General features: G+C 45.9%; 3 protein-coding genes across 5 annotated transcripts in view; all 3 read right to left on the minus strand.

Annotated features, from left to right (window-relative positions):
* The window catches only part of LOC119971546 (zinc finger E-box-binding homeobox 1-like), a 703,616-nt gene that overhangs the window by 671,117 nt on the left and 6,208 nt on the right, over positions 1–26,291 (minus strand). The window lies entirely within an intron of this gene.
* Positions 10,833–18,923, minus strand: LOC119970914 (peroxisomal membrane protein PMP34-like). Its single transcript, XM_038806024.1, has 3 exons — positions 18,844–18,923; positions 15,545–15,623; positions 10,833–11,551 (listed from the first exon to the last, which is right to left on the minus strand). Exons 1-3 carry the CDS (start codon positions 18,921–18,923, stop codon positions 10,868–10,870), a joined length of 843 nt encoding a protein of 280 aa, XP_038661952.1. The 3' UTR covers positions 10,833–10,867.
* LOC119970915 (zinc finger protein 271-like) overlaps positions 14,524–26,291 on the minus strand; it is a 128,786-nt gene continuing 117,018 nt past the window's right edge. Inside the window, exons 4-6 of the mRNA XM_038806025.1 lie at positions 23,633–24,784; positions 21,053–21,566; positions 14,524–15,623 (exon numbers count right to left, since the gene is read on the minus strand). Coding sequence (XP_038661953.1) covers positions 21,313–21,566; positions 23,633–24,784 — 1,406 coding nt within the window. The 3' untranslated portion in view covers positions 14,524–15,623; positions 21,053–21,312. The remainder of the gene's footprint in view (positions 15,624–21,052; positions 21,567–23,632; positions 24,785–26,291) is intronic.

A 26,291-nucleotide genomic window follows, 5' to 3' on the forward strand; every position in this document is an offset into this window, starting at 1 on the left:
GACCTCATGAAACTGTCAAACACAATTGTCAGATGTATTGATGAATTGTCAAAGAATCTGTCAACCTATACAGACAGTCAAATTGCATGCCTTGAACTCTGACGAAACTGGAGTATTAAAAATAATTAGCTTTTACTCTGTCTGTTGACACAATCCTCAGGAATTAGCTGGATTAATGTTGCATGACAGATTTCGCAACCATCCATTATCGCAATTGGGTACCTGCCATATCACTGGTAACTCCAAGTGAAGTGGAACTCTGAAATTCAATTCTTGTTTTTTTAGACAGGATTATACACTTCAATGGTATGTTTGTTGTCAGGGATGCTAATGTGCAAATAGTTTTTTAAAAACAATGAATGGTTTAAAAAAATAAAGTCTGCAACAAGACACTTATAAATTCATTTATAATTTATGTGTGTGTGTGTGGGTGGGCCTTGCTGGTCCTGAGGGCATGCCGGACCCACGACACAAGTCCACTATCCAATTTGATTTGATTTATTTATTGTCACATGTACCGAAGTACAGCGAAAAGTATTTATTTATTTATTCATTTTTGCCATGGAAACAGTTTGTTTTATTTGCTTTGCTTCAATAACATACAACTTCCACAGTTAAGTTCTCTATTTTGAAGAAACTATTTTAGTCCACATCTGAGCCGGCACATTCTATTAACTTCCCTCTTTGTCCATCCTCGACGTTGAAAAAAAACAAGGTTCTTCACTACAACTCCATTTCAGTCATTAGGTTGGACTACATCCAGTGACATGTAATAAAAATACAACTTAGAAGCACAGTGCTACAAATTAATGCAGTATGGAAACATCTACAGAGACACCCATACTTCTTAAAGTGCTCACTTTTTCACCCAACATCCACAGGAGTTTTATCCTGCATGGGAACTAGACCCCCCCCCCCCCCCCCCCCCCCCCCCAGCTTTCAATTTGTGGTAAAGTAAATGAACCCAGTGGCTGTATTATGGCCTATGCTGTCTTTGAAATGACATCCCTTTCCTTTCAGTATTTGTGTTCCTCAGTGTTGTATCTTCGAGTTTTGAAGTTTATTCAATTTACGGTTGCCGGTTGTTGGTGAGACATTGCTGAAACTCAGTAGAAATTCAAGTTAAAAACTTGTCAGGTGCAAATAAGAATTGTTTTATTTGAAGTTCATTGGTTACAACTTGAATTTCATTTAAAAGGTAGTTTGTAGACAATTTGATTTTCTTCAAAGAATCACAGGAATTATCTTCTGAGATAATAGCCTGAACACAACTTTAAAAGTCAAAGGCTGAAGTCAAAGTATGAAAATGAAATAGGAATACAGAACTCTTTTCTAATTCTCTTCCTTTACTTTCTCTCTTCTCTCTCTTTCTGTCTTTCTTCTCTTTGTCTCTTTCCTGTCTCTTTCTGTCTGTCTCTTTCTGTCTCTTTCTTCCTTTCCCTCTCTGTCTCTTTCTGTCTCTTTCTGTCTTTCTTTCTTTCTGTCTTTCTGTCTAAAATGGTGGCCAAATCATCCATGGATATACTCTTTCATATCTGTCTTAAGCAATCCGATCACACCCCAATATAATCCTAATTGGTTTAAGCTATATTCAAAACACATTTGATTTGATAACAAGCCGTCCATCCTCACGATGCAACGCCACTTCCAATTGTTGCTTATCTGCAACAATTAAGACGTTATGTCATCTCATCATACTATAATTTAAACTGTTTTTTGACACAGTCTAAAATGTTTCGGCTTGCATACGTTATGGAATGTGGTTCAGGCTGTTATCACAAGTGCCCTGAAATCAGAACAATGGAGCCTTTAATTATTCCACCTTACAGCCCATGGGATTTAGCCCCTGTCTTTGAAAGAATGTGATGTTTTTATCAGTGGTCCTGTTTTTCCCAAACTCATGTCTGAGTTTGGAAGTTGTATGTTTCTTTCATTTTAAAACTGGGATTTAATATTTATGCTTTAAACAGCCTTCTTACCTATATTTTTTTTTTTTTTATAAATGTTTTTTATTCAGTTTTCATGTTTTATATTGAACAAATTACAAATTGTTAGAGAGTGAAAAAAAAACACGCAAAAATTAACATATATATTTACAGGTGAGCATCTTCGTAGTAATAACTGTGGCCTCCCCCTCTTTGCCGGCATACATATTTTACATTCCCCAACATGTTTATTGGCATTTATTTAGTTTGGTTTTGGGCCTTAGCTAGCCATCAAACCCCCGTAACGAGCCCGTAGCCCCCCCCCTCCCCGCCGGCTACCTTTCCCCGACTATTCTTCCTCTTGTACGTTGGCCACAAACAGGTCCCGGAACAATTGCATGAATGGCTCCCATGTTCTGTGGAAGCCGTTGTCCGACCCTCGGATGGCGAATTTGATTTTCTCCATTTGGAGAGAATCCGAGAGGTCGGACAGCCAGCCAGTCTGCAGCTCTGGGCGGTGCTGCTGACCGCCAGCCAAACAGGATTCTACGGCGGGCGATCAGGGAGGCAAAGGCAAGGGCGTCCGCCCTCCTCCCCAGGAATAGATCTGGCTGGTCTGAAACCCCGAAGACCGCCACTATCGGGCATGGCTCCACCCTCACCCCCACCACTTTGGACATAGCCTCGAAGAAGGCTGTCCAGTACTCCACAAGTCTGGGGCAAGACCAGAACATGTGGGCGTGGTTGGCCGGGCCTCTTTGGCACCGCTCACATCTGTCCTCCACCTCCGGGAAGAACCTACTCTTACGGTTTCTCGTTAAGTGGGCTCTATGTACCACTTTTAGTTGCGTCAGGCTGAGCCTTGCGCACGTGGAGGTGGAGTTGACCCTATGCAGTGCTTCGCTCCAGAGTCCCCACCCTATCTCCATCCCCAGGTCGTCCTCCCATTTCCTTCTTGTTGCGTCCAGTACGGTGTCGTCCCTATCTACCAGTCGGCCATACATGTCACTACAGTTCCCTTTCTCTAGGATACTTGCGTCCAGTAGGTCTTCCAGTAGTGTCTGTCGTGGCGGTTGTGGGTACGTCCTTGTCTCCTTTCGTAGGAAGTTTTTGAGCTGCAGGTACCGTAGCTCGTTCCCCCCAGCTAGCTGAAATTTCTCTGTCAGTTCGTCCAGTGTTGCGATCCTGTCGTCCGTGTATAGGTCGCTGACTGTCAGTGTCCCCCCGTCCTGTCTCCACCTTTTGAAGGTGGCGTCAGTCAGTGCTGGTTTGAACCTATGGTTGTTGCAGATGGGAGCCTTGTCCGACATTTTGTTCAGGCCAAATTGCTGCCGCAGTTGGTTCCAGGATTGGAGGGTGGCTGTCACCACTGGGCTGCTGGAGTGTTTTTTGGGTGGGGATGGGAGTGCTGCCGTGGCGAGGGCCCGGAGGGAGGTCCCCATGCAGGAGGCCTCCTCCGCACGCACCCACTCGGCTTCTGGCTCCTGGATCCATCCCCTTACTCGCTCGGCTGTTGCCGCCCAGTGGTAGAATTGTAGATTCGGGAGGGCTAGCCCCCCCCCTGGATTTTGTTTTCTGTAGGACCTTCTTTGGGATCCTAGCATTTTTACCCCCCCCCATACGAACGCCATGATAAGTTTGTCCAGCGCTATGAAGAAGGCCTTGGGGATGTAGATCGGAATGGATCTAAACAGGAAGAGGAACCTGGGCAATACGTTCATTTTGATCGTCTGAACTCTTCCTGCGAGGGAGACTGGGAGTGTGTTCCATCTTTGCAGGTCCTTTTTTACTTCCTCCGCCAGGCTGGTGAGGTTCCATTTGTGGATCCCTTTCCAGTCATGGGCTATTTGGATCCCCAGGTAGCGGAATTTATGTCGGGCTTGTTTGAACGGCAGCCCCTTTTGTGCTGCCCCCCCCCCCCCCCCCCCCCCCCTTGCTGGTGTACTGGGAAGATCTCGCTTTTGCTCATGTTGAGTTTGTAGCCCGAGAAGGCTCCAAACTCTTTCAGGAGCGCGATGATTCCGTCCATGCTGCTTTGTGGGTCCGAGATGTAGAGGAGCAGATCGTCTGCATAGAGTGAGACTCTGTGCTCTCTGCCTCCCCTTCGGATCCCCCTCCAATTTTTTGCTGCCCTTAGCGCAATTGCTAGCGGTTCGATTGCTAGTGCGAACAGCAGTGGGGACAGTGGGCATCCTTGTCTGGTGCCCCTGTGCAGCTGGAAGTATTGGGAGTTGGTATTGTTGGTCCGTACACTCGCCATGGGGGCGTTGTATAGGAGTTTTACCCACGCGGTGAACCCTGTTCCAAGCCCGAACCGCTCCAGTACCTCTATGAGGTATTTCCATTCGACTCTGTCGAAGGCCTTTTCTGCGTCCAGGGAGACGATCACCTCTTGTGTTCTCTCCCCGGAGGGGGTCATTATCATGTTCAGCAGGCGCCTGATGTTTGAGGTGAGCTGTCCACCTTTGACGAAGCCCGTCTGGTCCTCTGTGACCACCTCAGGTACACAGTCTTCTAGCCTTTTGGCTAGGATTTTGGCCAGTATTTTGGCGTCTGCGTTCAGCAGAGATATGGGTCTGTATGACCCACATTCCCTTGGGTCTTTGCCTTTCTTAGGTATCAGCGAGATTGAGGCCTGTGCTAACGTGGGTGGCAGTGTGCCCCTGGCTAGCGAGTCTGTGAACATCTCCCGCAGGTGCGGGGCCAGCGCTGTCGCAAATTTTTTGTAGAAGTCCGCCGGGAATCCGTCCGGTCCCGGCGCCTTCCCCGTCTGCATGGAGCTGATACTGTCCATGATCTCTCCCAGTGCTAGTGGTGCTTCCAGGTCCCGTTTCCTTCCCTCTCCCACGACTGGTATGACCAGCCCATCAAGGAACCGGTTCATCCCAGCCTTCCCCGTTGGGGGCTCTGAGGTGTACAGCTCTTGGTAGAAGGCCTTGAAGGTTTTGTTAATCCTTCTTACCTATATTAAGTGTATTTAAAATACCTGACTTCTACAGTCGCCCCTTTGATAAATCGAAAGATCAAGTGAGATATATCAGAATAAGATAAAAGATATCATTAAAGCGATAGGATAGGTAAAAAAGCACAAAGAATAATTCATTCATATTGTCATTGCAGATTTAAACAATAGAATGGAAACTTAGCATTGCAACAAGTATTTCAACAATAATCATTAAAATTCTTAAAGAATCATTATTACAAAATAACAATTAATGAATTAGTCAAATTTGATGCTACAGATTCAGTATTAATAGATTATACAAATAATTGATTGATAATATTACGGTTAACATTTCAACAAAAGTATTTCACCTCAAATTCATCAATTGGGGGTGCAGTAGGGTTCGTGTGAATCATTCTGACAGTTGGTCCCCTGCGCTTAGCGAATAGTTCTTTGATGCACGTAGCACATTGGTATGTCATATAAATGATGAATCCAGCTGCACAGGAGAATAGGATTATTCTCATTATGGGCATTCCTGTGTGTCCAAACCATCCGCAAATTCTATCCCAGAGAGAGAGAACTTGGGATGGATCAAGTTTTTTGATTTCTTTTCGGATATGTAATACCAAATCTTTAACTTCTTCAGAGTTATCAGGAATGAAAGTGCAACATTCTGCACCAATCAGGGCGCACGTGCCACCGTTTTCGGCTAGCACATAGTCAAGTGCCATTCAATTTTGCAATACCACGGTTCGAATTGTTCGCATTTCGTCAGAGATTTTATCTAGGGCCGTGGCAGTATATTCTGCCACATCTTGTATGATGGTTGTTATTTTATTTAACTCATTCTCCATCCTTACTTCCCAATAGAAAGGAATGATTCTAGCAAAAATTGCATCTCTAAAGGTGATAGAACGTTTTTTCTTTGAACAGTCATTTCTGAAATATGCAGGAGATTAGTCACATGACGAATGGCAGGTACCATGCATCCTAAATAGCAAGATCCTGACCAGGATCTTGGGAGCCAGGGATATGCTTTATCATCACAAATAAAATAAGTTCCATTATAAGCAGAATATGAGTAAATATATTCTAAGAGCCATTGGTCTTCGAATGTTTTATTATTTCTGAGGTTAGGTATCCCTGTTATCCTTGAGGACCGCATAACTCTTTCTAAGCGGTTGTTTGTACATTTAAAAGCTGTGTTAACATCTACATAGTTAGTACAATTACTATTACCCATTGGTATCCCTTTAGGGTCCTTACTGATGAGGCAAATTGATCCTTTTTGTTTAATATTAGTTGGGAGGTTAAGATGTTGAGGTTTTTTATCAGGGTTAAATTGAAGTTGGTGCCATCCTGAAAAGGTGTTTAGTGGATGGCCTGCAGATTTCCATAAGTTAATAGATTTTTGGATGTCAACCTGGTACCTCCCATTTTCACATGTATATGCTCCAGAACGGGTCACCACAGAGCGAGGGACACTTTGATAGATGTACCATTCTTCTGTTTCTGAAGCATTAAAGGGAATAGTTAGAAAGGGAATACCCTCCCCTGAGTTAGTAGGGGTTGCAATGCATACCCAACAATTAGAAATGTTAAAGTTTTCAGCATATATCTTAGCTGTGTAAAGGAATGTGTTCTTATTCATTTCTGATACAACATTCACGAAGTCAATCAAATAACTGAAAATTAAAATTGCGGCAAACATTTTACTTGCACGCGCGCTTCACGTGCGATGCGTGAATCCAACTTTTCTTTCCTTTTAACTTAACAGCGGATTGGGTGGTGAGAAGGATTACGAAAGGACCTTCCCACTTTGATCCCAAAGGTTCCTTTTGCAGCTTTTTGACGTACACTTCTTCACCGGGCACCAGGTCGTGTCCACCCTCCGGAGGATCACCCCACGCAGCTAACACCTGTTGAGAAGCAGAGCTAACAGCATTTGTTAGATTTTGACAGTAAGACAGCAAAGCGTCACTCATTAAATGACAGTCTGCTTTCCTCAAGTCAATAGTTCCTGGCAGAAACATTGGTCTGCCTGTGATGATTTCAAAAGGGCTCAGGCCTGTTGTTCTATTTGGTGTTGCCCTAATGCTGCATAATACTATTGGCAAAGCTTGGACCCAATTCATGCCTTCCTGGCTGTATTTAGACAGTCTTTCTTTCAAAGTTCGATTCATACGTTCCACTTGTCCTGATGATTGTGGATGATAAGGACAGTGTAAATTCCAGTTAATGTTTAGTAGTTTACAGACTTCCCTACAAACAACTCCTGTAAAGTGGGTTCCATTGTCTGAGTCAATGCTAGCTGGTACTCCCCATCTGGGAATAAAGTCTTTGCACAGCACTTTGGCTGTATGGGCAGCTGTCCCTCTTCTAGCTGGAGCAGCTTCCACCCATCTGGAGAATTTATCCACTATTACAAGGACGGCATTGTACTGTTGACATTTAGGAAGAGTGATGTAATCTACTTGTAAGTCCTGGAATGGACCTGCAGGAGCAGGAGCTCTTAATTGAGGCATTGATGTTATAGGACCCAAGTTATTCTTTTGACAGGTTACACATCGGTTTGCTACCAATTGTGCATGTTTTTTGAATCCTTTACCACACCAACTTCTATGGAATCGATCCATCATTTGTCCCCATGAATGAATTTGTTGAGCTAAGAAGGGCATTAGTGATTGCGGTGCGACTGGTTTACAAGTTTGAACTTCTCTCCAAATTTCATCATCATACGGTTGAATACCTGATTCTAACCATTTCCATTTTTCTTCCTTTGTACAATCATTCTGCATTTCACGTAAATCATGTACTAAGGTGGTTACTCCCAATTTGTAAATGTGACTGGATTCCTGATGCCAATGAGAGGCACAAAGGGAGGCAGCTTCCCTTGCTGCTTGGTCCGCAAGAGCATTTCCTCTTGCTTCCATAGTGTCCTCATGAGTATGGGCTTTACATTTTAGAACTGATACTTCTTTGGGCAAGGTCATAGATTCTAGAAGATCTCGTACATCCTTTCCATTTCAGATAGGTGTACCTGCTGTTGTGAGACATCCTCTTTTTCTCCACAGTTGGCCAAAATCATGTGCTACTCCAAAACCATATCTGCAGTCAGTATAGATGTTAGCAGTTTTATCTCTTGCCACATGACATGATATCCACGGTTGATTTTCCCTCTTTCTACCGTCCTTCCTTTTTGTTGGTATAAACCTTTGCTGAGCACTGTGAAAAATCGCTTGGAAGGTTCTCCACTGTTCCCCAACTGTTCCACCATAAAGTCTTAGCTCCCAGTCTACCTTAGCTAGTTCTTCTCTCATCCCCTTGTAATCTCCTTTGTTTAAACACAAAACACTAGTATTTGATTTTACTTTCTCACCCTCCATCTGTAGTTTAAATTCCACCATATTGTGATCGCTCCTTCTGAGAGGATCCCTAACTATGAGATCATGAATCAATCCTGTCTCATTACACAGGACAAGATATAGGACTGCTTGTTCCCTCGTAGGTTCCATTACATACTGTTCTAGGAAACTATCGCGGATACATTCTATTAACTCCTCCTCAAGGTTGCCTTGACCGACCTGGTTAAACCAATCGACATGTTGATTAAAATCCCCCATGATAACTGCTGTACCATTGTTACATGCATCAGTTATTTCTTTGTTTATTGCCTGCCCCACCATAACGTTACTATTTGGTGGCCGATAGACTACTCCTATCAGTTCGCCTTACGCCTTACTATTCCTGATTTCCACCCAAATGGATTCAACCTTATCCTCCATAGCACCGATGTCATCCCTTACTATTGCCCAGATGTCATCCTTAAATAACAGAGCAACACCACCTCCCTTACCATCCACTCTGTCCTTCCGAATAGTTTGATACCCTCGGATATTTAACTCCCAGTCGTGACCATCCTTTAACCATGTTTCAGTAATGGCCACTAAATCATAGTCATTTACGATGATTTGTGACATCAACTCATTTACTTTATTCCGAATACTATGAGCATTCAGGTAAAGTACACTTATGTTGGTTTTTTTACCTCTGTTTTGAATCTTAACATCTCCAGTTTTATTCCTTTTGTTATTACTGGGCCTATTCACTGAGCTCCCCTCAGTCACTATACCTTGTACTGTTGCCCTTTTAGATTTTTGACTATGTCTTCTCTGCCTTGCACTTTTCCCCTTACTTCCTTTTGCTTCTGTCCCTTTTTTACTACCTTCCAACTTCCTGCATCGGTTCCCATCCCCCTGCCACATTAGTTTAAACCCTCCCCAACAGCTCTAGAAAACACCCCCCCCTAGGACATCGGTTCCAGTCCTGTCCAGGTGCAGACCGTCCGGTTTGTACTGGTCCCACCTCCCCCAGAACCGGTCCCAATGCCCCAGGAATTTGAATCCCTCCCTCTTGCACCATCTCTCGAGCCACGCATTCATCCTATCTATCCTGACATTCCTACTCTGACTAGCTCGTGGCACTGGTAGCAATCCTGAGATTACTACCTTTGAGGTCCTACTTTTTAGTTTAACTCCTAACTCGCTGAATTCCGCTTGTAGGACCTCATACCATTTTTTACCTATATCGTTGGTGCCTATGTGCACCACGACAGCTGGCTGTTCACCCTCCCCCTCCAGAATGTCCTGCAGCCGCTCCGAGACATCCTTGACCCTTGCACCAGGGAGGCAACATACCATCCTGGAGTCTCGATTGCGTCCACAGAACCGCCTATCTGTTCCCCTTACGATCGAGTCCCCTATCACTATAGCCCTGCCATTTTTCTTCCTGCCCTGCTGTGCAGCAGAGCCAGCCACGGTGCCATGAACCTGGCCTCTGCTGCCTTCCCCTGGTGAGCCATCTCCCTCAACAGTATCCAAAACGGTATATCTGTTTTGCAGGGAGATGACCGCAGGGGACACCTGCACTGCCTTCCTACTCTTGCTCTTTCTTTTGGTCACCCATTTTCTATCTCCCTCATTAATTTTCACCTGCGGTGTGACCAACTCGCTAAACGTGCTATCCACGACCTCCTCAGCATCGCGGATGCTCCAAAGTGAGTCCATCCGCAGCTCCAGAGCCGTCATGCGGTCTAACAAGAGCTGCAACTGAACACACTTCTTGCACGTGAAAGAGCCAGGGACAGTGAACGTGTCCCTGAGCTCCCACATCGCACACGAGGAGCATGACACGGGTCTGGGATCTCCTGCCATGTCTTAAACCTTAGGTAAACTTATACAACAACAATTTCAAAATAAAAATAAATAAATTAGACAATGAAAAGAAAAACTACTCACCAGTCACTTACCAGGGTTAAAAAGCACCTCTGAAAAAGCACTTCCTCACACTCTGCACCGATTTACCTCACTGCACCAAATTACCAAGTTGCAATCCCCACTCTGGATGAGTCTCACTCCGGATGTGTCTCCTGGAAAAACGCTAGCTTACTGAGTGCACACTCTGTCTGTCTTTTATACAGACCTCAGCTAATCGATGACTCAAAAAATACCTTAACTTCAAAGAGAAGAATACAATGTGCCCCTAAACAGGCCTCAGGTGATTGACAGATAACTGCCTCTCAGCAATTAGGGTGGGGGCAGCTTCAACCAATCAGACACTAAGCTACACACTGCACTTTTAACTGAAAAACAGCAGAATTAGATTTTCCACTTACCTTCCCTGATTTACCTCACTGCACCAAATTACCAAGTTGCAGTCCCCACTCTGGATGAGTCTCACTCCGGATGTGTCTCCTGGAAAAGCGCTAGCTTACTGAGTGCGCTCCCTGTCTGTCTTTTATACAGACCTCAGCTAATCGATGACTCAAAAACTACCTTAACTTCAAAGAGAAGAATACAATGTGCCCCTAAACAGGCCTCAGGTGATTGACAGATAACTGCCTCTCAGCAATTAGGGTGTGGGCAGCTTCAACCAGTCAGACACTAAGCTCCACACTGCACTTTTAACTGAAAAACAGCAGAATTAGATTTTCCACTTACCTTCCCTGGTTTACCTCACTGCACCAAATTACCAAGTTGCAGTCCCCACTCTGGATGAGTCTCACTCCAGATGTGTATCCTGGAAAAGTTCCAATCATCAATATTTCCCATGACGGTATCCATTGCCCTGCTTTGCTGGCTTTTCGTTTCAACCCCTGATAAAACATGAACTGGATTCCAGGATTACAGACCAAGACAAGGGATGGTAGGATCCCATTCCAGACGGTTCCCAGACCTTCTTTTGCCATGATCTGTCGAAAGGCATCTAGAATACCTTTATACTCTATCTGATGAATATCCTCCTTTCTAAACTTTGCTTCTTGCAGTTTCAATCTTGTGTTCACTACCCACATTGGTGTTGTTAGAAAAACATTGGTCGCACCTGCAATGCAACCCATCAGCAGATCTTTGCTTGGTGTAGCCCTGACATTACCCTTCACCGACATTGCTTTCAAGCTGTTGAAAGTGTAGAAGTAAACAAAATTTGAACAGCAAACACTAGAAATGACAGGGAACCATCCACAATATAGAGCCAATAAGCCTTCCTCTTTCACAATTTCTGACAGTATTGCATGTGTGGAGCTGGATTCGCGTTTTTCATCAACTGGAATTCGTATCCTTGCAGCGTCCAAAGGGAAAAATGTTGTTGCGGCAGTCACACTGCCCTGACACTTGTATATCTATGGTTAATTTTTACCTTATTAGAAATTTGATCATCCATCCCTTCGATTCTCAATTCTCCGCCTCTGGCTGATTGATGACTTGAACATCAGAGGGGGGAGAAAGGACTGTGTTTGCCAGTGAAAAGTATTTATCTGTGGCCAAGGAAATGTACACTGTACGTACATAGTAGACCAAAAAAATAGTAAATAGTGACAGTGAATACGAAAAGGTACACAGTACATTGACAAATAAGTTTGGAATAAGGGCAAAATAACAAAGCAAATACGACATAAGCAAGAGCAGCATAGAGTGCCGTGAATAGTGTCTTAGAGGGAACAGATCAGTCCAAGGGGGAGTCATTGAGGCGTCTGGTAACTGTGGAAAAGAAGCTGTTCCTAAGTCTGGATGTGCGGGTCTTCAGATTTATGTATCTTCCACCTGATGGAAGGGCCTGGAAGAGGGCAAAGCCTGGTGTCTGCCTTCCTGCGGCAGCGGGAAGTGTAGACAGGAAAGGTGGCAAACTTGTGTAATGTGTTGGGCTGAGTTCATCACACTCTGAAGTTTCTTGTGATTGTGGGCCAAGCAGTTGCCATACCAAGCTGTGATGCAGCCGGATAGGATGCTCTCTATGGCACATTTGTAGAAGTTTGTGAGAGTCGATGCAGGCATGCCAAATTTCTTTAGCTTCTGTCGGAAGTAGTGACATTGTTGGGCTTGGACCAGTCTGTTGATGATGGAACTTAAAGCTATCGACCATCTCCACTTCGGAGCCATTGATGTAGACAGTGGCGTGTGTTATACTACGCTTCCTGAAGTCGATGATTTTGCTGGCACTGAGAGGTTGTTTTCGGTACACCATGTAACCAAGTGATCTATCTCCCTTCTGTATTCTGACTTGTCATTGTTTGAGATATGACCCACAACAGTCGTATCATCCGCAAACCTACAGATAGAATTGGAGTCAAATCTTGCCTCACAGTCGTGTGTGTGTACAGCGAGCACAATAGAGGACTAAGCGCACATCCTTGTGGGAACCCGGTGTTGAGGACTATTGTGGAGGAGGTGCTGTTCCCTAACCTGACAGATTGTGGTCTGTTGCTGAGGAAGTCAAGGATCCAGCTGCACTGGGAGGGGTCAAGTCCAAGATTGAAGAGTTTGGTTATTAGTTTTATCGAGATAATAGTATTGAAGGCAGAGCTGTAGTCGATGAATACCTGACAGTGGTGTCCTTGTCGAGGTGTTCGAGGGTTGAATGTAGGGCCAGGGAGATAGCACCTTCTGTGGACCGGTTGCAGCGATAGGCGAACTGCAGTGGATCGAGACTGGGAGCCTGGTGTTGATCTGTCGCATAACTAGCCGCTCGAAGCATCTCATGATAACAGACGTCGGTAGTCATTGAGGCAGGCTATATTGTTCTTCTTTAGTACTGGTATTATTGTGGTCTTCTTGAAGGAGGTGGGAATCTCGGAGTGGAGAAGTGGACAGTTGAAGATGTCTGCAAATATACTCACCAGCTGGTCTGTTCAGGATCTGAGTGCTTGCCCAGTGATTCCGTCAGGGCCCGTCGCTTTCCATTGGTTCACTTTCAAGAAGGCAGCTCTTACCTCTTGAGGCTGTAATAGTGGGTATGGGGACATAAATTTAAGGTAAATGGTGGAAGATATAGGGGGGATGTCAGAGGTAGGTTCTTTACCCAGTGAGTAATGGGGACATGGAATGCACTGCCCGTGGAAGTAGTTGAGTCGGAAACGTTAGGGACCTTCAAGCGGCTATTGGATAGGTACATGGATTATGGTAGAATAATGAAGTGTAGATTAATTTGTTCTTAAGGGCAGCACGGTAGCATTGTGGATAGCACAATTGCTTCACAGCTCCAGGGTCCCAGGTTTGATTCCGGCTTGGCTCACTGTCTGTGTGGAGTCTGCACATCCTCCCTGTGTCTGCGTGGGTTTCCTCCAGGTGCTCAGGTTTCCTCCCACAGTCCAAAGATGTGCAGGTTGGGTGGATTGGCCATGATAAATTGCCCTTAGTGTCCAAAATTCTATGATCTATGATTAACCTAGGACAAAAGTTTGGCACAGCTTCGTTCTGTGCTGTATTTCTCTAAGAAAAAAGCAGGGAGGTTGTTCCAACCACGGGAATGCACTTAGGAATATTGTATTTATTAAATAGTCAGCAATACCTTTATACAAAAAAATACAAACAACTGAAAAGTCCATATATCGCATTAATTATCAACCGACATGAAAAGGCACCTTGCCATAAACACGCAAGTACCTTTCCTCTACACAATATCAGCACAAAGACAAAACCACTATAGTGCATTTATACAAAGAAAACCAAATATACATTAATTATTAAATAACCTAACAGTGCAACCAGCAATCTGCAAAAACATTTTTGCAACACCCTCATAACGTTGCTCAGTCGAATTGTACCACCACCCCCTCCTCTTTTGTTGCCTTTTTTACCTATATATATGGCAGTCAATAAGGTTTCCCTTCTTTAGCTATCGATACTATACAATATACTTTCAGAGTCGCTGATACCACCACAATGTTCAACCGGATATCGATCAAAGAGCCAACCAGTTAGTTAGTTCAAGATCAAGGGTACTTTATTTACATACAAGATTAACTTACACATGCAACATAAACACTACTAGTTAAACTGCATCTAACAACTATGACAACCTGTACTTAACTTCAGGCACCCGCTTAGGTCAGAGGAACAGTGGCCTTTGTTCGAATCTGGATCTGCTGGGTCTGGAGAGGTAACTGCTGCTCAGCTGGGCTCATCCATCTGGTAGTGAGCGTTGAACTTGGACTTGCTTCTGGTCGTGGTGCTGTGATTGGAGATGGAGACGCCAGGTCCAAAAGAGATTGAACACATGGCAGTGTTTCTCTTTATCCTTGGCGGGGGGGGGGGGGGGGGGGGGGGTTTCACGCTCTTTTGGGCGGTCCTTAGGTTAGGACCCAATTAATTGGGCCTTCGATCGAGCCAATAAAGGGGTGAGTGCCTTGATGGCTGGGCATGTCGTAAGCGTCATTGACCTTGCTGTTTATGCTTCCTGAGTAAAGGGAGTGGTGCTGAAATGTCTGAACTTGTATCGGTTACGTGAGTATCATTCCTTTGTCTGATGGAGATGGGCCATCAAAATGCTAATCGGTTGGGGGTTTCGATGCTGTCTGGATTCTCTGTTCACAAATGTACATTCAGGCTCTGTGCCTGCCTGAATCTTACATTGTCCACATTTCCCTTTAGGCTTTGCGAACGTCCATGTTTCTTGTTGTAAGTGGCCATCCCAGATGGAACAGTCCGTCCTCTTGATCCTAAACGCGAAGCGTGATGGATCACACTACTTAATCTTCTTCTATTCTCTGGATTGTTGGGTGCCCTCGATCAAGGACAGGTTCTATCCTACTCAGTCCTATAGATTGGAACATTTATCTCAGTTTTTCCTTAATACAACACACATCTATAAAAATTCTAAGGGGGCACTGTAACATTCAATCATACATTTCAATTTCTTTACACTCTAACTGTCCTTACCTAAACTACACTTAACTAAACAGCTGCCAGCTAATAACCAAATAATTTATATTACAGTACAAAATAAACAATAGCAGCATCACATTTCTACTTAACACATGCCATTTACAGAGAAAGTAATTTTATTAAAACCACGGAATTTATTAGGGTGAAGAAGTGTTCAAAAAGTGAGGGGTCTGTTGAAGTCCAAGAAAAGGGGCTCTGAGTGTGTATACTGGAGGGCAGGAGGCTCTCCTTCGCCATTTCTGAAGTCTGAGTGGCTGGACGACACTGCAAAGTATTGTTATAATCAATAGGGCTTCTACCGTGTTGTGATATTATCGCACCATGTGGGGGTATCAGTGGCTGTTTCTATGTGTGGTGTGGTGTCCAGGCTAGGGGTATCAACACGGGTGGTTATGTTTAGGGCCTGTGTGGTGAAGGATATAGGGGCTGATAACGCGCGGTAGTGATCCAACGACAATCATGATGCAGGTCCTCAGGTCCGTCTTCATTTTGGCTTTGTCTTCCTCCATCTCCTGGTATATTCGTATATTCCTGGGGGTACAAGCATATCATCTGTTATTATCTTGTTGTTTAATATCCCATTTGTCTGTTTGTTTCTCCTTAACATCAATTTCCCATTTAGAATCGTCGCCATCTGTGACTCCCTCTTTTTTTTTAAACCAACCATTTGGGAGACAAGACATCCGAGAAAGAAATTCTGTCACAGTGTGAGCAATCTCGCAGCCTGTATTTGAGTGGGCGGACAATTTCTCCGTCCAGTGTTGAGGTAGTTTGTTCCTAACAGCAAACTTGTTTCAACCAAGTCTTTTAACATGTAAATAGCAGGTGGGGGTTCGCGACCGAAGGGTCGCCGGAAAGCAAACAAAAATTGTGGCAAAGTGCATTCTTGTAACTACATTTTTAAAAGAACAGTAAAAGAGTTTCAAAAATAACTTTCTGAATGGAGTGCGTATGAGCCGCGGCAGGGCAAGAATGGGTGGAATACCGGGTAGGGCGGTGATCAGTGCCGTTGCTCCACTATCCGAGCTTGGCTGACCAAATACATAGGATGTCCTCAGGCAGGGCGGGAATCCTCAGGCAGGGCGGGGATCAGTGCCGTTACTCCACTGCCTAAGTGACCTTACAAGAATGGTAAGAATTTGGATTTCTATGGACTTCCGACAAAACTTGTCCCTTTAATTACCATGTGGTGTCAAAGGAGTAGTGATAACTGTACCAAGAAATTTTGCCTGAGATTGTACAAGAGAGAAACATTCAACATTAAAAAAACAAACTAAAGAAAGAAAGCGGGCAGGCTCCATCAGGGAATAGGACACCGTAAATCTCAATCGGTTTCTTTCTCTCATCATCTGGACATCTCAGGGTTCCATTCCGAAAAGGGTTGTAAAGGGGTTAGCATGGTGGGAGTCAGACTCTGAGTCATCACCATCTCCCAGTTGCCAAACTCGTGACTGGAGTTTCTGTGCCAAGGCGGCCTGGGCCGATGGGAGATCCATCTTGTTTCTTATCAGTCAATAAGAATTGTCTCAGTGCCATTGTTTCTTATCCTGTTGGGCGGTAGGGGCAGGTTCTGGTAGTGGCAAATAAATGGTCTCTGGGGGGCCGAACATATCGTGGTCGGTGTCACTGGGGCTTGGTCGGGATTATCAAATACTACCGTCGTGCTTTCGCTGTCGCTATCGCTAGCGGCTGAATCAAGTGTGAGGCTGAAATTCGTCTCTGGCGCGGAGTCAAGGTTGTGGCTGTGGACGTGCTGTCCTGGCTGGGGGAGGATTGGATTAGGTTGCCAGTGGGGCGGTTGTAGGTGTCTGCTATTACCAGTGAAATGTGGTGTGAGTGGCTGCACTGAGTTCCATAAACTTTTAAAAAATATTTTTATTCTCCATTTTCACATTTTCTTCAGAATTTACATCCCACCAACAGCAGTAAATGGTAACAAATACAACATCCTCCCACCACCCCAAACAACGGCCCACCTGACAGTATAAGCATCAACTAAAAGAAACCCTCCCATGGTGTGAAAAGCGAAGGAAAAAAAAAGAAAAAGGAATCAGGAATCGGCAATGGTCACCATTGACCTAGAGAACCCGCCCCCCCCCCCAACATTCAATTCCATCCAATCCCCGAAAGAGTACCGTAAATGACACCCATGAACTGTAAACCCCCCTGACTCCGCCCCTCCACTTCCTCTTACAAAACTTCTCCCCTCAACCTTCCACCCTAGACTCATCGGAACTGTTCGACCTGGCTCCGATGGCCGCAGCCCCTCCCCCACCTCTCTCCCGTTCACTGGCCGGCTTAAACCGTGTAGGCCCTTGCCCGGATCTCTTTCCCCCTTGCCCGGTCCCAGGAAAAAACAAGAAATTCCCTTTAGCACACAAACCCCGCATACACACCCAAACCCCAAAGAACCATCATTGCAAGTGAAAGTCCCATCTCTTCCCTTGTCCAAATATATACGTTGGCTTAATTAGCATATACACCAGCACGCAGTGAAAAAAATACAGTTACATGAGTCGACATCGGTACATGACCATTTCTCAATTCTGCCACAGTCCTTTTGCCTTCGCAAACTCCTCCGCTGCTTCCGCCATCCCAAAATAAAAGTCCTTGGGCGCAATTCTCCGCAATCACGACGGTGCGGAGAATAGCGGGGTTCGTAAAATTTTACGGCCACGCTAGTCTGACGCCCTCCCGCTATTCTCCCCCCCCCCCCCCCCACGCCCGACTCCCGATACGAATCGCTGCCGCCGTTTTTTTACGGCCAGCAGCGATTCTCAGCTGGCCGATGTGCCGAGTTCCAAGCCCTTTACGGCTGTTTTTACGAACGGCAAACACACCTGGTCTGGCCGTTCGTAAAAACGGCCGTAAAGTGCCGATTTTTAAAACCATGGCACCGATTGGCACGGCAGTACCACGGCCCTGCCAAGGGTGCCATGGGCCCGCGATCGGTGCCCACCGATCGCGGGCAGCGGGTCCGATACCCGCGCACTCTTTGTCCTTCCGCCGCCCCGCTGTATCACTTCGCGGGGCGGCTCAGGGGCATCCCGGCCCGCGCATGCGCGGGTTTCGCGCAAATGCGCGATGATGTCATCCACGCATGCGCGGGTTGGAGTCTGCCAATCCGCGCATGCGCGGCTGACGTCATGTGACGCGTCAGCCGGCGCAAACTCTGGCAAGCGGGCTTAACGAAATTCGATGCCGGAGTTCACGGCGGCGGCATGCTAGCCCCGACCGGGGACCAGAATCGGTTCCCGGTCGGGGAGGGGGAGGCTGGCGTCAAACCCGCCCGGATTTGACGCCAGCCTTACGATTTCTCCCCCTCTGGGAGAATCGCGCCCCTTGGATTTATAGGTCAGCCTCAACCTAGCTGGGTATACTCTGCCGCACTACACCTTACTGATGTACAGTGCTTTCTTCACCTGGTTGAAGGCAGCCCGCCTCCTCGCCAGCTCCACCGTAAAGTCCTGATACATGTGTATGCCTGCTCCAGCCCACTGCACCACCCGCTTCTGCTTTGCCCAGCACAGGGCCTTCTCCTTCACACTGTACCTATAGAAACACAGCGTCATTACTCTTGGCGGCTCACTCTCCTTTGGTCCAGGCCTCCACTACCGATGAGCATGATCCAGTTCACATCGGAGGGATCACCCCCTCCCCCAATCGTTTCGCTAACATTGCGGCAAAATACTCAGTCGGCCTTGGGCCTTCCACTCCTTCGGGCAGACCCAGAATCCTCAGATTCTGTCACCTAGACCTGTTTTCCAAGTCATCCATTTTGGCTCGCAGACCATTGTTGATCTGTATCACCTTCTGCATCTCCTTCCCCATCGAGGTAAGTTGATCACTCTGCTGCGATAATGTCTCTCCACTTCCTTCAGCGCCTCCCCTTGCTCCCACACCTCCGTCACTGCGCTCAATACCGCCGCCCTCACCGGGGCAATCGCCTCCTCCACCAGCACTTTCAATACCGACCCCATCTCCTTCCTCATCACCTCCATGTGCTTTGTGAAGTGCCTTTCGAGTTCCATGGCCATCATCTTAGTCATTTCTTCAGCTGTGGGCAATGCGGCCTCCCCTGGTGCCCCAGCCTGCACTTTTCTTGCCATCCCCGCAGTGACCTTTCCACTCCCCGGCGGACTTTCAGCTGCTTTTTTCACGGCCGTTTTTAAACTTATTTTTGACATTTCCCTTCACTGTGCCTTCTCCCTGCTTTTGTAACCCCTCGGACCGAGTTCCATAAACCTTAAGTTGGTTTATATGGTACCATCCTGACTTTCTATTTGGATACGTAATCTTATAAAGTGAGGGGCTTACTTTATCAGAGATTGAGTAGGGTCCTGCAAATTTGGGGGAGAGGGATGAACTCGGATTGTACAGGGACACCACGACTTGCTGTCCGCATGTATACTCTACCGGGTGTACTGTTTTATCAATGATGTGGAGATGCCGGCGTTGGACTGGGGTGAGCACAGTAAGAAGTTTCACCTGAGGATGGAACAGTGCTCCGAAAGCTAGTGTTTGAAACAAACCTGTTGAACTTTAACCTGGTGTTGTAAGACTTCTTACTGCTTTATCAAAGCAGGCCTTACTCTGCTTTTTCCTAGCGCCTAGTCGAACAGCTGCAGTGAGCTGTGCTGCTTTAATATTCTCCATCATGTTTTGGACCTTTTTTCGTGGGTAAGGGCGGTGACTGCAGGGCTGGCCAAATCCAAGTCCAAATAAATACTCGGTACCCTTCATGGGTCGTCCGGTCATGAGGGTTTGGGGGGTGTATCCTGTCGATCTCTACACCGTGTTTCTAATAAACATCAGTGCAAATGGGAGAACTGTGTCCCATGTCGTGTTGTGCTGTTGCACCATTTTCCTAAGTGTTGCCTTTAGGGTTCTGTTCATGCGTTCCACAATGCCGCTGGATTGTGGGTGGTAGGCAATGTGAAACTTCTGTTTAATTCTGAAAATTATTAGAGGACGTTTTTCATTTCATTTCCTGCTCCGAAAAAGTAAGTTTAAAAATCAAAAACTCAGCTGACCTTACAGCTCTCCCCTCTCCGCTGGAAGAATGAGGCCGAAACCTCAGAGGTAAGTGCCTTTTTAAAGAAAATACAAACCTTCCCAGGTCACCCCACGGCCGACTCCCTGTTTCCTGCTCTGAAAAAGTAAGCTAAAATGGAGAGACTTCAATTAGCCTCAGCATCTCTGGTCTATGTGCGGGGGAGAATCAGACAGGAATCCCATTCCTTATCAGTAAACCAGCTAGGAGGTGAGGGGGAGGACAGGATGTGTCTCGGCTGTGACAATCTCCATAGTCTCACAACATTCACTGTCTGGGTCTACACATGCTGAATGGCCATTCGGACAGAGTACTGGAGGCAAATCAATGTCCAGTCTGTACTTCAGATCAGTACCTTGAGGATTGGAGGGAATGTGAGAGGACAACAGCTTGTATTTATGGAGCAATTTAACATAGTCAAACATCCCAAAGTGTTTCACAGAGACGTAATCATGAGACAAAGAAGGAGATATTAGAAAGCCATGTCACTGTGTCTTTGGGAGGATTTCCTCAGCACAGGAAACATTCAGGAGAATGTGTGCCAGGATATTCCCTGCTCTGGACAAGTGGGAAATACGTCAATGGTTTTCACAGCATGATTTATCTACCTTCAAGATAGTTACAATTGTCACATCAGAAATCGAGGGGAGTTCATCTTCCTCCCAAATCTGGAGGATGAGGTCATGGAGTCTTGACATGAATGGAAGTCCATTGGCTTGGAATCCCTCAGCTAGAATATCATCAGGGCTGCAGACTTTGTTGTTTATAATCTGTGTGATTGTTTGTTGCAGCCCTCCCATTGATGGTGACTCACCCATGGATTCTACCACATTTCAGACAGCTGCTAGAAGTGAGGTATTATGTACCACACAGTGAGAATGTGTCATTGAATCATTTTGCAACTCACAGAAATACTCCACCAACACCCAGTCAATTTCCCCTCTCCTCTTTCCCCTGCAATGCTCCTCTCCTGTATGCTTCTCTCTCTCCTGTACATGTGCGGATCCCACCACTGGGTGTCATCACTGCCTTGGATGCTGTGGGTCTTCCTCTTCTGATCTGCTGTCAAACACATCCGAGGTTACACATCCCACACTGATGTTGTCAGTTTGAAAGCCTCCGAGGATGAAGAATATTGTTCACACACCAGAAATCTCTGTCAAATGTTTACCGGGGAACTGAGACAGAAGCTGCAATAAGTGAGGTTTTATTCAGATGGGACAATGACAAGTTTACATCCCCACCTGATCTGCTGATCAAAGTCGCCTCTGTTTCACCGGTCAGTTTGCCAAGCTTCAGGAAACTCCTGTCACTCCAGAAATATTTGTATTGGCTGTGAGAGACGACAATCAGAGAGAGTCCACCTACTCTGCCCATTCTCTCCTCTTCCTCTTTCACAGCTGCTTCACATCCTGTAGGGACTGAGAACCAAGTCAGGAGATGGTGAGTGAAGGAGCAGAATTTAGAATAATTACATTGCACAATATCCACATTAATGTTCAGGCAGTCTGACTATTCTGTGGGCAATCAGGTGTGGAAATGCCCCTTATGCTGTGTGAGAAGATGCAGCTCAGAGACCTGTTTACTCGCTGCTTTGTGCTGAGCTGACTGATTGGCTGTGTTGGATATTGAGGGTGTTTATTGGAAGCATTTCCCTTCTGATTTACAGGCTGAGTTTTGCCCTCTCTGTGGCAAGTATGCCTGTCCTTCGGAAAGAAATTGAAATCTGTGCATTCTATGTATGGTCTCAATACAACTGCAGCAAGACTTCTTTAGTCCTGTACTCAGATCGTCTTGTGATAAAGTCTATCATTGCATTTGTCTGCCGAATCATTTGCTCCCACCAGCATGGAAACTGACACAAGGACACCCAGGTCCCTTTGGATCAACACTTCCCCAAATCTCAGCATTCAAGAGAAATACTTTGCATTTCTGTTTTTTGCACAAATATGGAGAACATTTTTCCACCTTCTTGCGCACACACTCAGCATGTCCAAATCCCCTTGCAGCCTCTTTACATCCTCTTCACAACTCTCATTCAAATCAGCAAACTTGCAAATATTAGGCTTAGTCCCCTGATGCCAATCATTGATGCTAATGAGCTCAGTGTTACCGTGGGCTGGTATACTTTCTCCATCAATGTGTTTAGAATTTCCAGTTCACAGGAAGGGAACGTTTCTCTGTCCTCACTGGACAATCTCGGCATCCCAGGGATCAGTCTGGTGAACCATCACCAGGAAAGGCTTGAATTTATATATCAACTTTCATGAACACAAAGCATCCAAAAGCAATACTCAGCCAATTAAATGCTTTTTAAAGTGTAGCCATCTTTGTAATGTAAGAAACATGCTGCTGATTTGTGATGGTCCTGTTAGGGATCTTTAACATTTGAAGAGAAATGTGAACACTCCGTGATGAACCAACATAACCACTCCATTAAATTTGATGTTTTTAAACAGAAAATGCACTTTATTGTGAAGAATTAAACAAAGCAAACACAATGAACGGAACACTATAATCGATCATTACTTATACTTTATTGAAGGTTCACTCATTTCTTTAACAACCAAACCAAAAGTATACCACAGACCTCCGGAATGCACTTCAATTCAGTGTTCAGTGTTTCAGCTATTCTCCTTCCATTAGCTTTTTAACGAAGTAGTGCCACCCCTTCCCAACAACCTTCCTTTAATAACTATGAATAACAACTATGGATGGCTCAGCTCCTTTTTTGAGTTCTCGGCAGACACCCTTTGCCTTTGCACAGCTTTCTGCTAACTCTTCTTCCTGCCACAATGTTTTGGCCGGCACAGACACGATGAATTGACCCTTCCTGCACCGGAACTTTAATGTGGTTGTACAGAAATTATTCTTCACCTTTTTCCAATAATTGATGGAGGAAGAGGTTGGAGACAGACGTTGCTGCGACAGACGTTGCTGCGACAGACGCTGCCGAGACAGACGTTGCCGAGACAGACGCTGCCGCGACAGACGTTGCCGAGACAGACGCTGCCGAGACAGACGCTGCCGAGACAGACGTTGCTGCAACAGACGCTGCCGAGATTAGACGGTGCTGAGACAGACGCTGCCGAGACAGACGTTGCTGCGACAGGCAGTGCTTTGGAAGGACAGCTCCCCTGTGTGAGCACTTTGGGGGAAACAACAGACAACTCTCAGTGTGAGGGAAGCATGTGAGTCAGCTCCAAGTCAATGGGGAGATGTTGGTGTTTAGCGAGGAGGAGTAGGTGAAACAATCCTGATACACATGATACTGGAAGGATTTTTCTCCCATATGGGTTCACTGGTTCCAGGAGAACTGATAACTTGTGTGAAAGTTTTATGACAGAGCTCCCACTGATAGGGTTTCTCCCCTGTGTGAATGGACAAGAAGATACACTGGCTGTGAGAAAATCTTGTCACACACCTCATACCTGAATAGTTTCTTCCCATGTCCCTGTTCCAACCGATTCAAAGATGTCAGAAATACCTGTGTGATTCCTCCGATGGACCAGGAGATTTGATGAATTTGTGAAAGTTTTGCCACACGCTTCACACTCCAATTGTTTCTCCTCGGTGTGAACCCTCTGGTGCCTCAGGAGTTCGAAGGAGTGGATGAAAATCTTCTCACAAACATCACACCTAAATGGTTTCTCCCCTGTGTGGATCCTCTGGTGTCTCAGGAGGGTCGAAGACCTCACAAAGGCTTTATTGCAAATCTCACACTTGAAGGGTTTTTCCCCTGTGTGGATCTTCTGATGGGTCAAGAGGTTTGAAGACTGTTTGAAAGTTTTGTCGCACACTTCACATCTGAACACTTTCTCCCCCACGTGCATACATTGGTGTGCACGGAGGTATGATAACTGTGGAAATGATTTGTTGCACACATTGCATATGAATGGTTTCTTTCCTTTGTGAATGCGTTGGTGCTTGTGGAGGGACGATGACTGCGAGAATGAGTTATCACACACCTCACATCTGAATGGTCTCTCCCCTGTGTGAATGCGATGGTGTACACGGAGGTGCGATGAATTTGAGAATGATTTATTGCATAACTCGCACATCAATTGTTTCTCCCCTGTGTGAATACGTGTGTGTGTGAGGAGGTTTGGTAACTGGGAGAATGATTTGTCACACACTTTACAAATGAATGGTCTCTCCCCTGTGTGAATACGTTGGTGTGTGCGGAGGTGCGACGAATTTGAGAATGCTTTGTCACACACCTCGCACATGAATGGTTTCTCCCCTGTGTGAATGCGTTGATGTGTGCGGAGATTCGATGAGTATGAGAATGATTTGGTGCACACCTCGCACGTGAATGGTTTCTCCCCTGTGTGAATGCGTTGGTGTTCACGGAGATTGGATGAGCATGAGAATGATTTGGTGCACACCTCGCACGTGAATGGTTTCTCCCCAGTGTGAACACGCCAATGTGTCAGCAGATCTGATGATTGTGAAAAGTCCTTGTTACACTCCTCACACTTAAACAGTTTCTGCCCAGTGTGGATGCATTCATGTTTCATGAGCATCCATGACTCAGCGAAGATTTTATCACACTCTTCACATTTGAAAGGTTTCTCTTCCATGTAGCAGGGCTTGTGTGACACACAACTCAAAAGATTCACCCTGCGTGTTAGTCGATCTTAACTGCCTGTAGAGCCCACCTCACACTTGACCAGTCTCACATGTAGGAATGCGTCACTGGTCCATGAGGTTTGATGAATGATTGAAGCTCTAACCACACTTGGAGCCGACTCACACTTCTTCCCAGCCTCACCCTGACCGTTACACAGCCGAACCTTCGGAAACGTTAGTTCTGATGGAAGGTTCCACACCACTAACCAGTTTCAGATCTGATGAGATGTTAAAGCCCACCTGACCCGACCGATTTCCAGATGATGGTTTCACTGTCTAACCGTCTCTGTGTTCAGCAAAGCTGTGTAGGGACTGGATGTCTTCCCACAGTTGTGCAGTTATTCCTCAGGTGATGGTCAGGTTCTATCTGCGGAGTCTATCCTCTCTGTATTCTCTGGTGTAGTACGGTGCAATCCTTCTGTAAAACAGGAAAAGGAAACATCATTTCCTCCAACTCCCTCTCCTCCTTTGCTGAAGAAGCTGCCCCCTCAGTTAGAGACTGTTCCACAGTGAGTGTCAGTCTGCTATTCCCCTGAATGGGGATCAGATGCAAGTCCATTATTTTTCTTTGCTTGACTATCACACACCCTCTGTTTTCAGCAGGGACACAGGATAGTGACCAGGAGCTGAAAACGTAGCTATTTTCTTTCCTCAGTCTAGAACCCCATCTTCCCATGATTTCCTCCAACTTCCTCTCCTCCTTTGATGAAGAGGTTGACTCTTCAGTTTTTAAAAATTCATTTTTACGTGATGTGGGCTCCACTGGCTACATAGAACATAGAACAGTACAGCACAGAACAGGCCCTTCGACCCTCGATGTTGTGCCGAGCAATGATCACCCTACTCAAGTCAACGTATCCACCCTATACCAGTAACCCAACAACCCCCCCCCCTTAACCTTAACCTTACTTTCTAGGACACTACGGGCAATTTAGCATGGCCAATCCACCTAACCCGCACATCTTTGGACTGGGGGAGGAAACCGGAGCACCCGGAGGAAACCCACGCACACACGGGGAGGACGTGCAGACTCCGCACAGACAGTGACCCAGCCGGGAATCGAACCTGGGACCCTGGAGCTGTGAAGCATTGATGCTAACCACCATGCTACCGTGCTGCCCAAATGCTGGCTAGGCCAGCATTTGTTGCCCATCCCTAATTGCCCTTAAGAAGGTGTTGGTGAGCTGCCTTCACGAACCGTTGAAATCTATGTTGTGTAGGTCACCCACATTGCTGAGAGGGAGGGAGTTCCTGGATTTTGATCCAGCGACCTTGAAGGGACGGTGATACATTTCCAAGTCAGGATGGTGAGTGACTTATAGAGTCATAGAATCAGCATGAAAACAGGCCCTTCGGCCCAACTTGTCCATGCTGCCCAGTTTTTACCACTATGCTTGTCCCAATTGCCCACATTTGGCCCATATTATACCCATATAACTGTACAAATGCTTTTCGAAAGACAAAATTGTACCCGCCTCTCCACTGCCGCTGGCAGCTCGTTCCAGACACTCACC

This window comes from Scyliorhinus canicula, chromosome 9 (assembly GCF_902713615.1).
Source record: "Scyliorhinus canicula chromosome 9, sScyCan1.1, whole genome shotgun sequence".
NCBI classification, from domain to species: domain Eukaryota; kingdom Metazoa; phylum Chordata; class Chondrichthyes; order Carcharhiniformes; family Scyliorhinidae; genus Scyliorhinus; species Scyliorhinus canicula.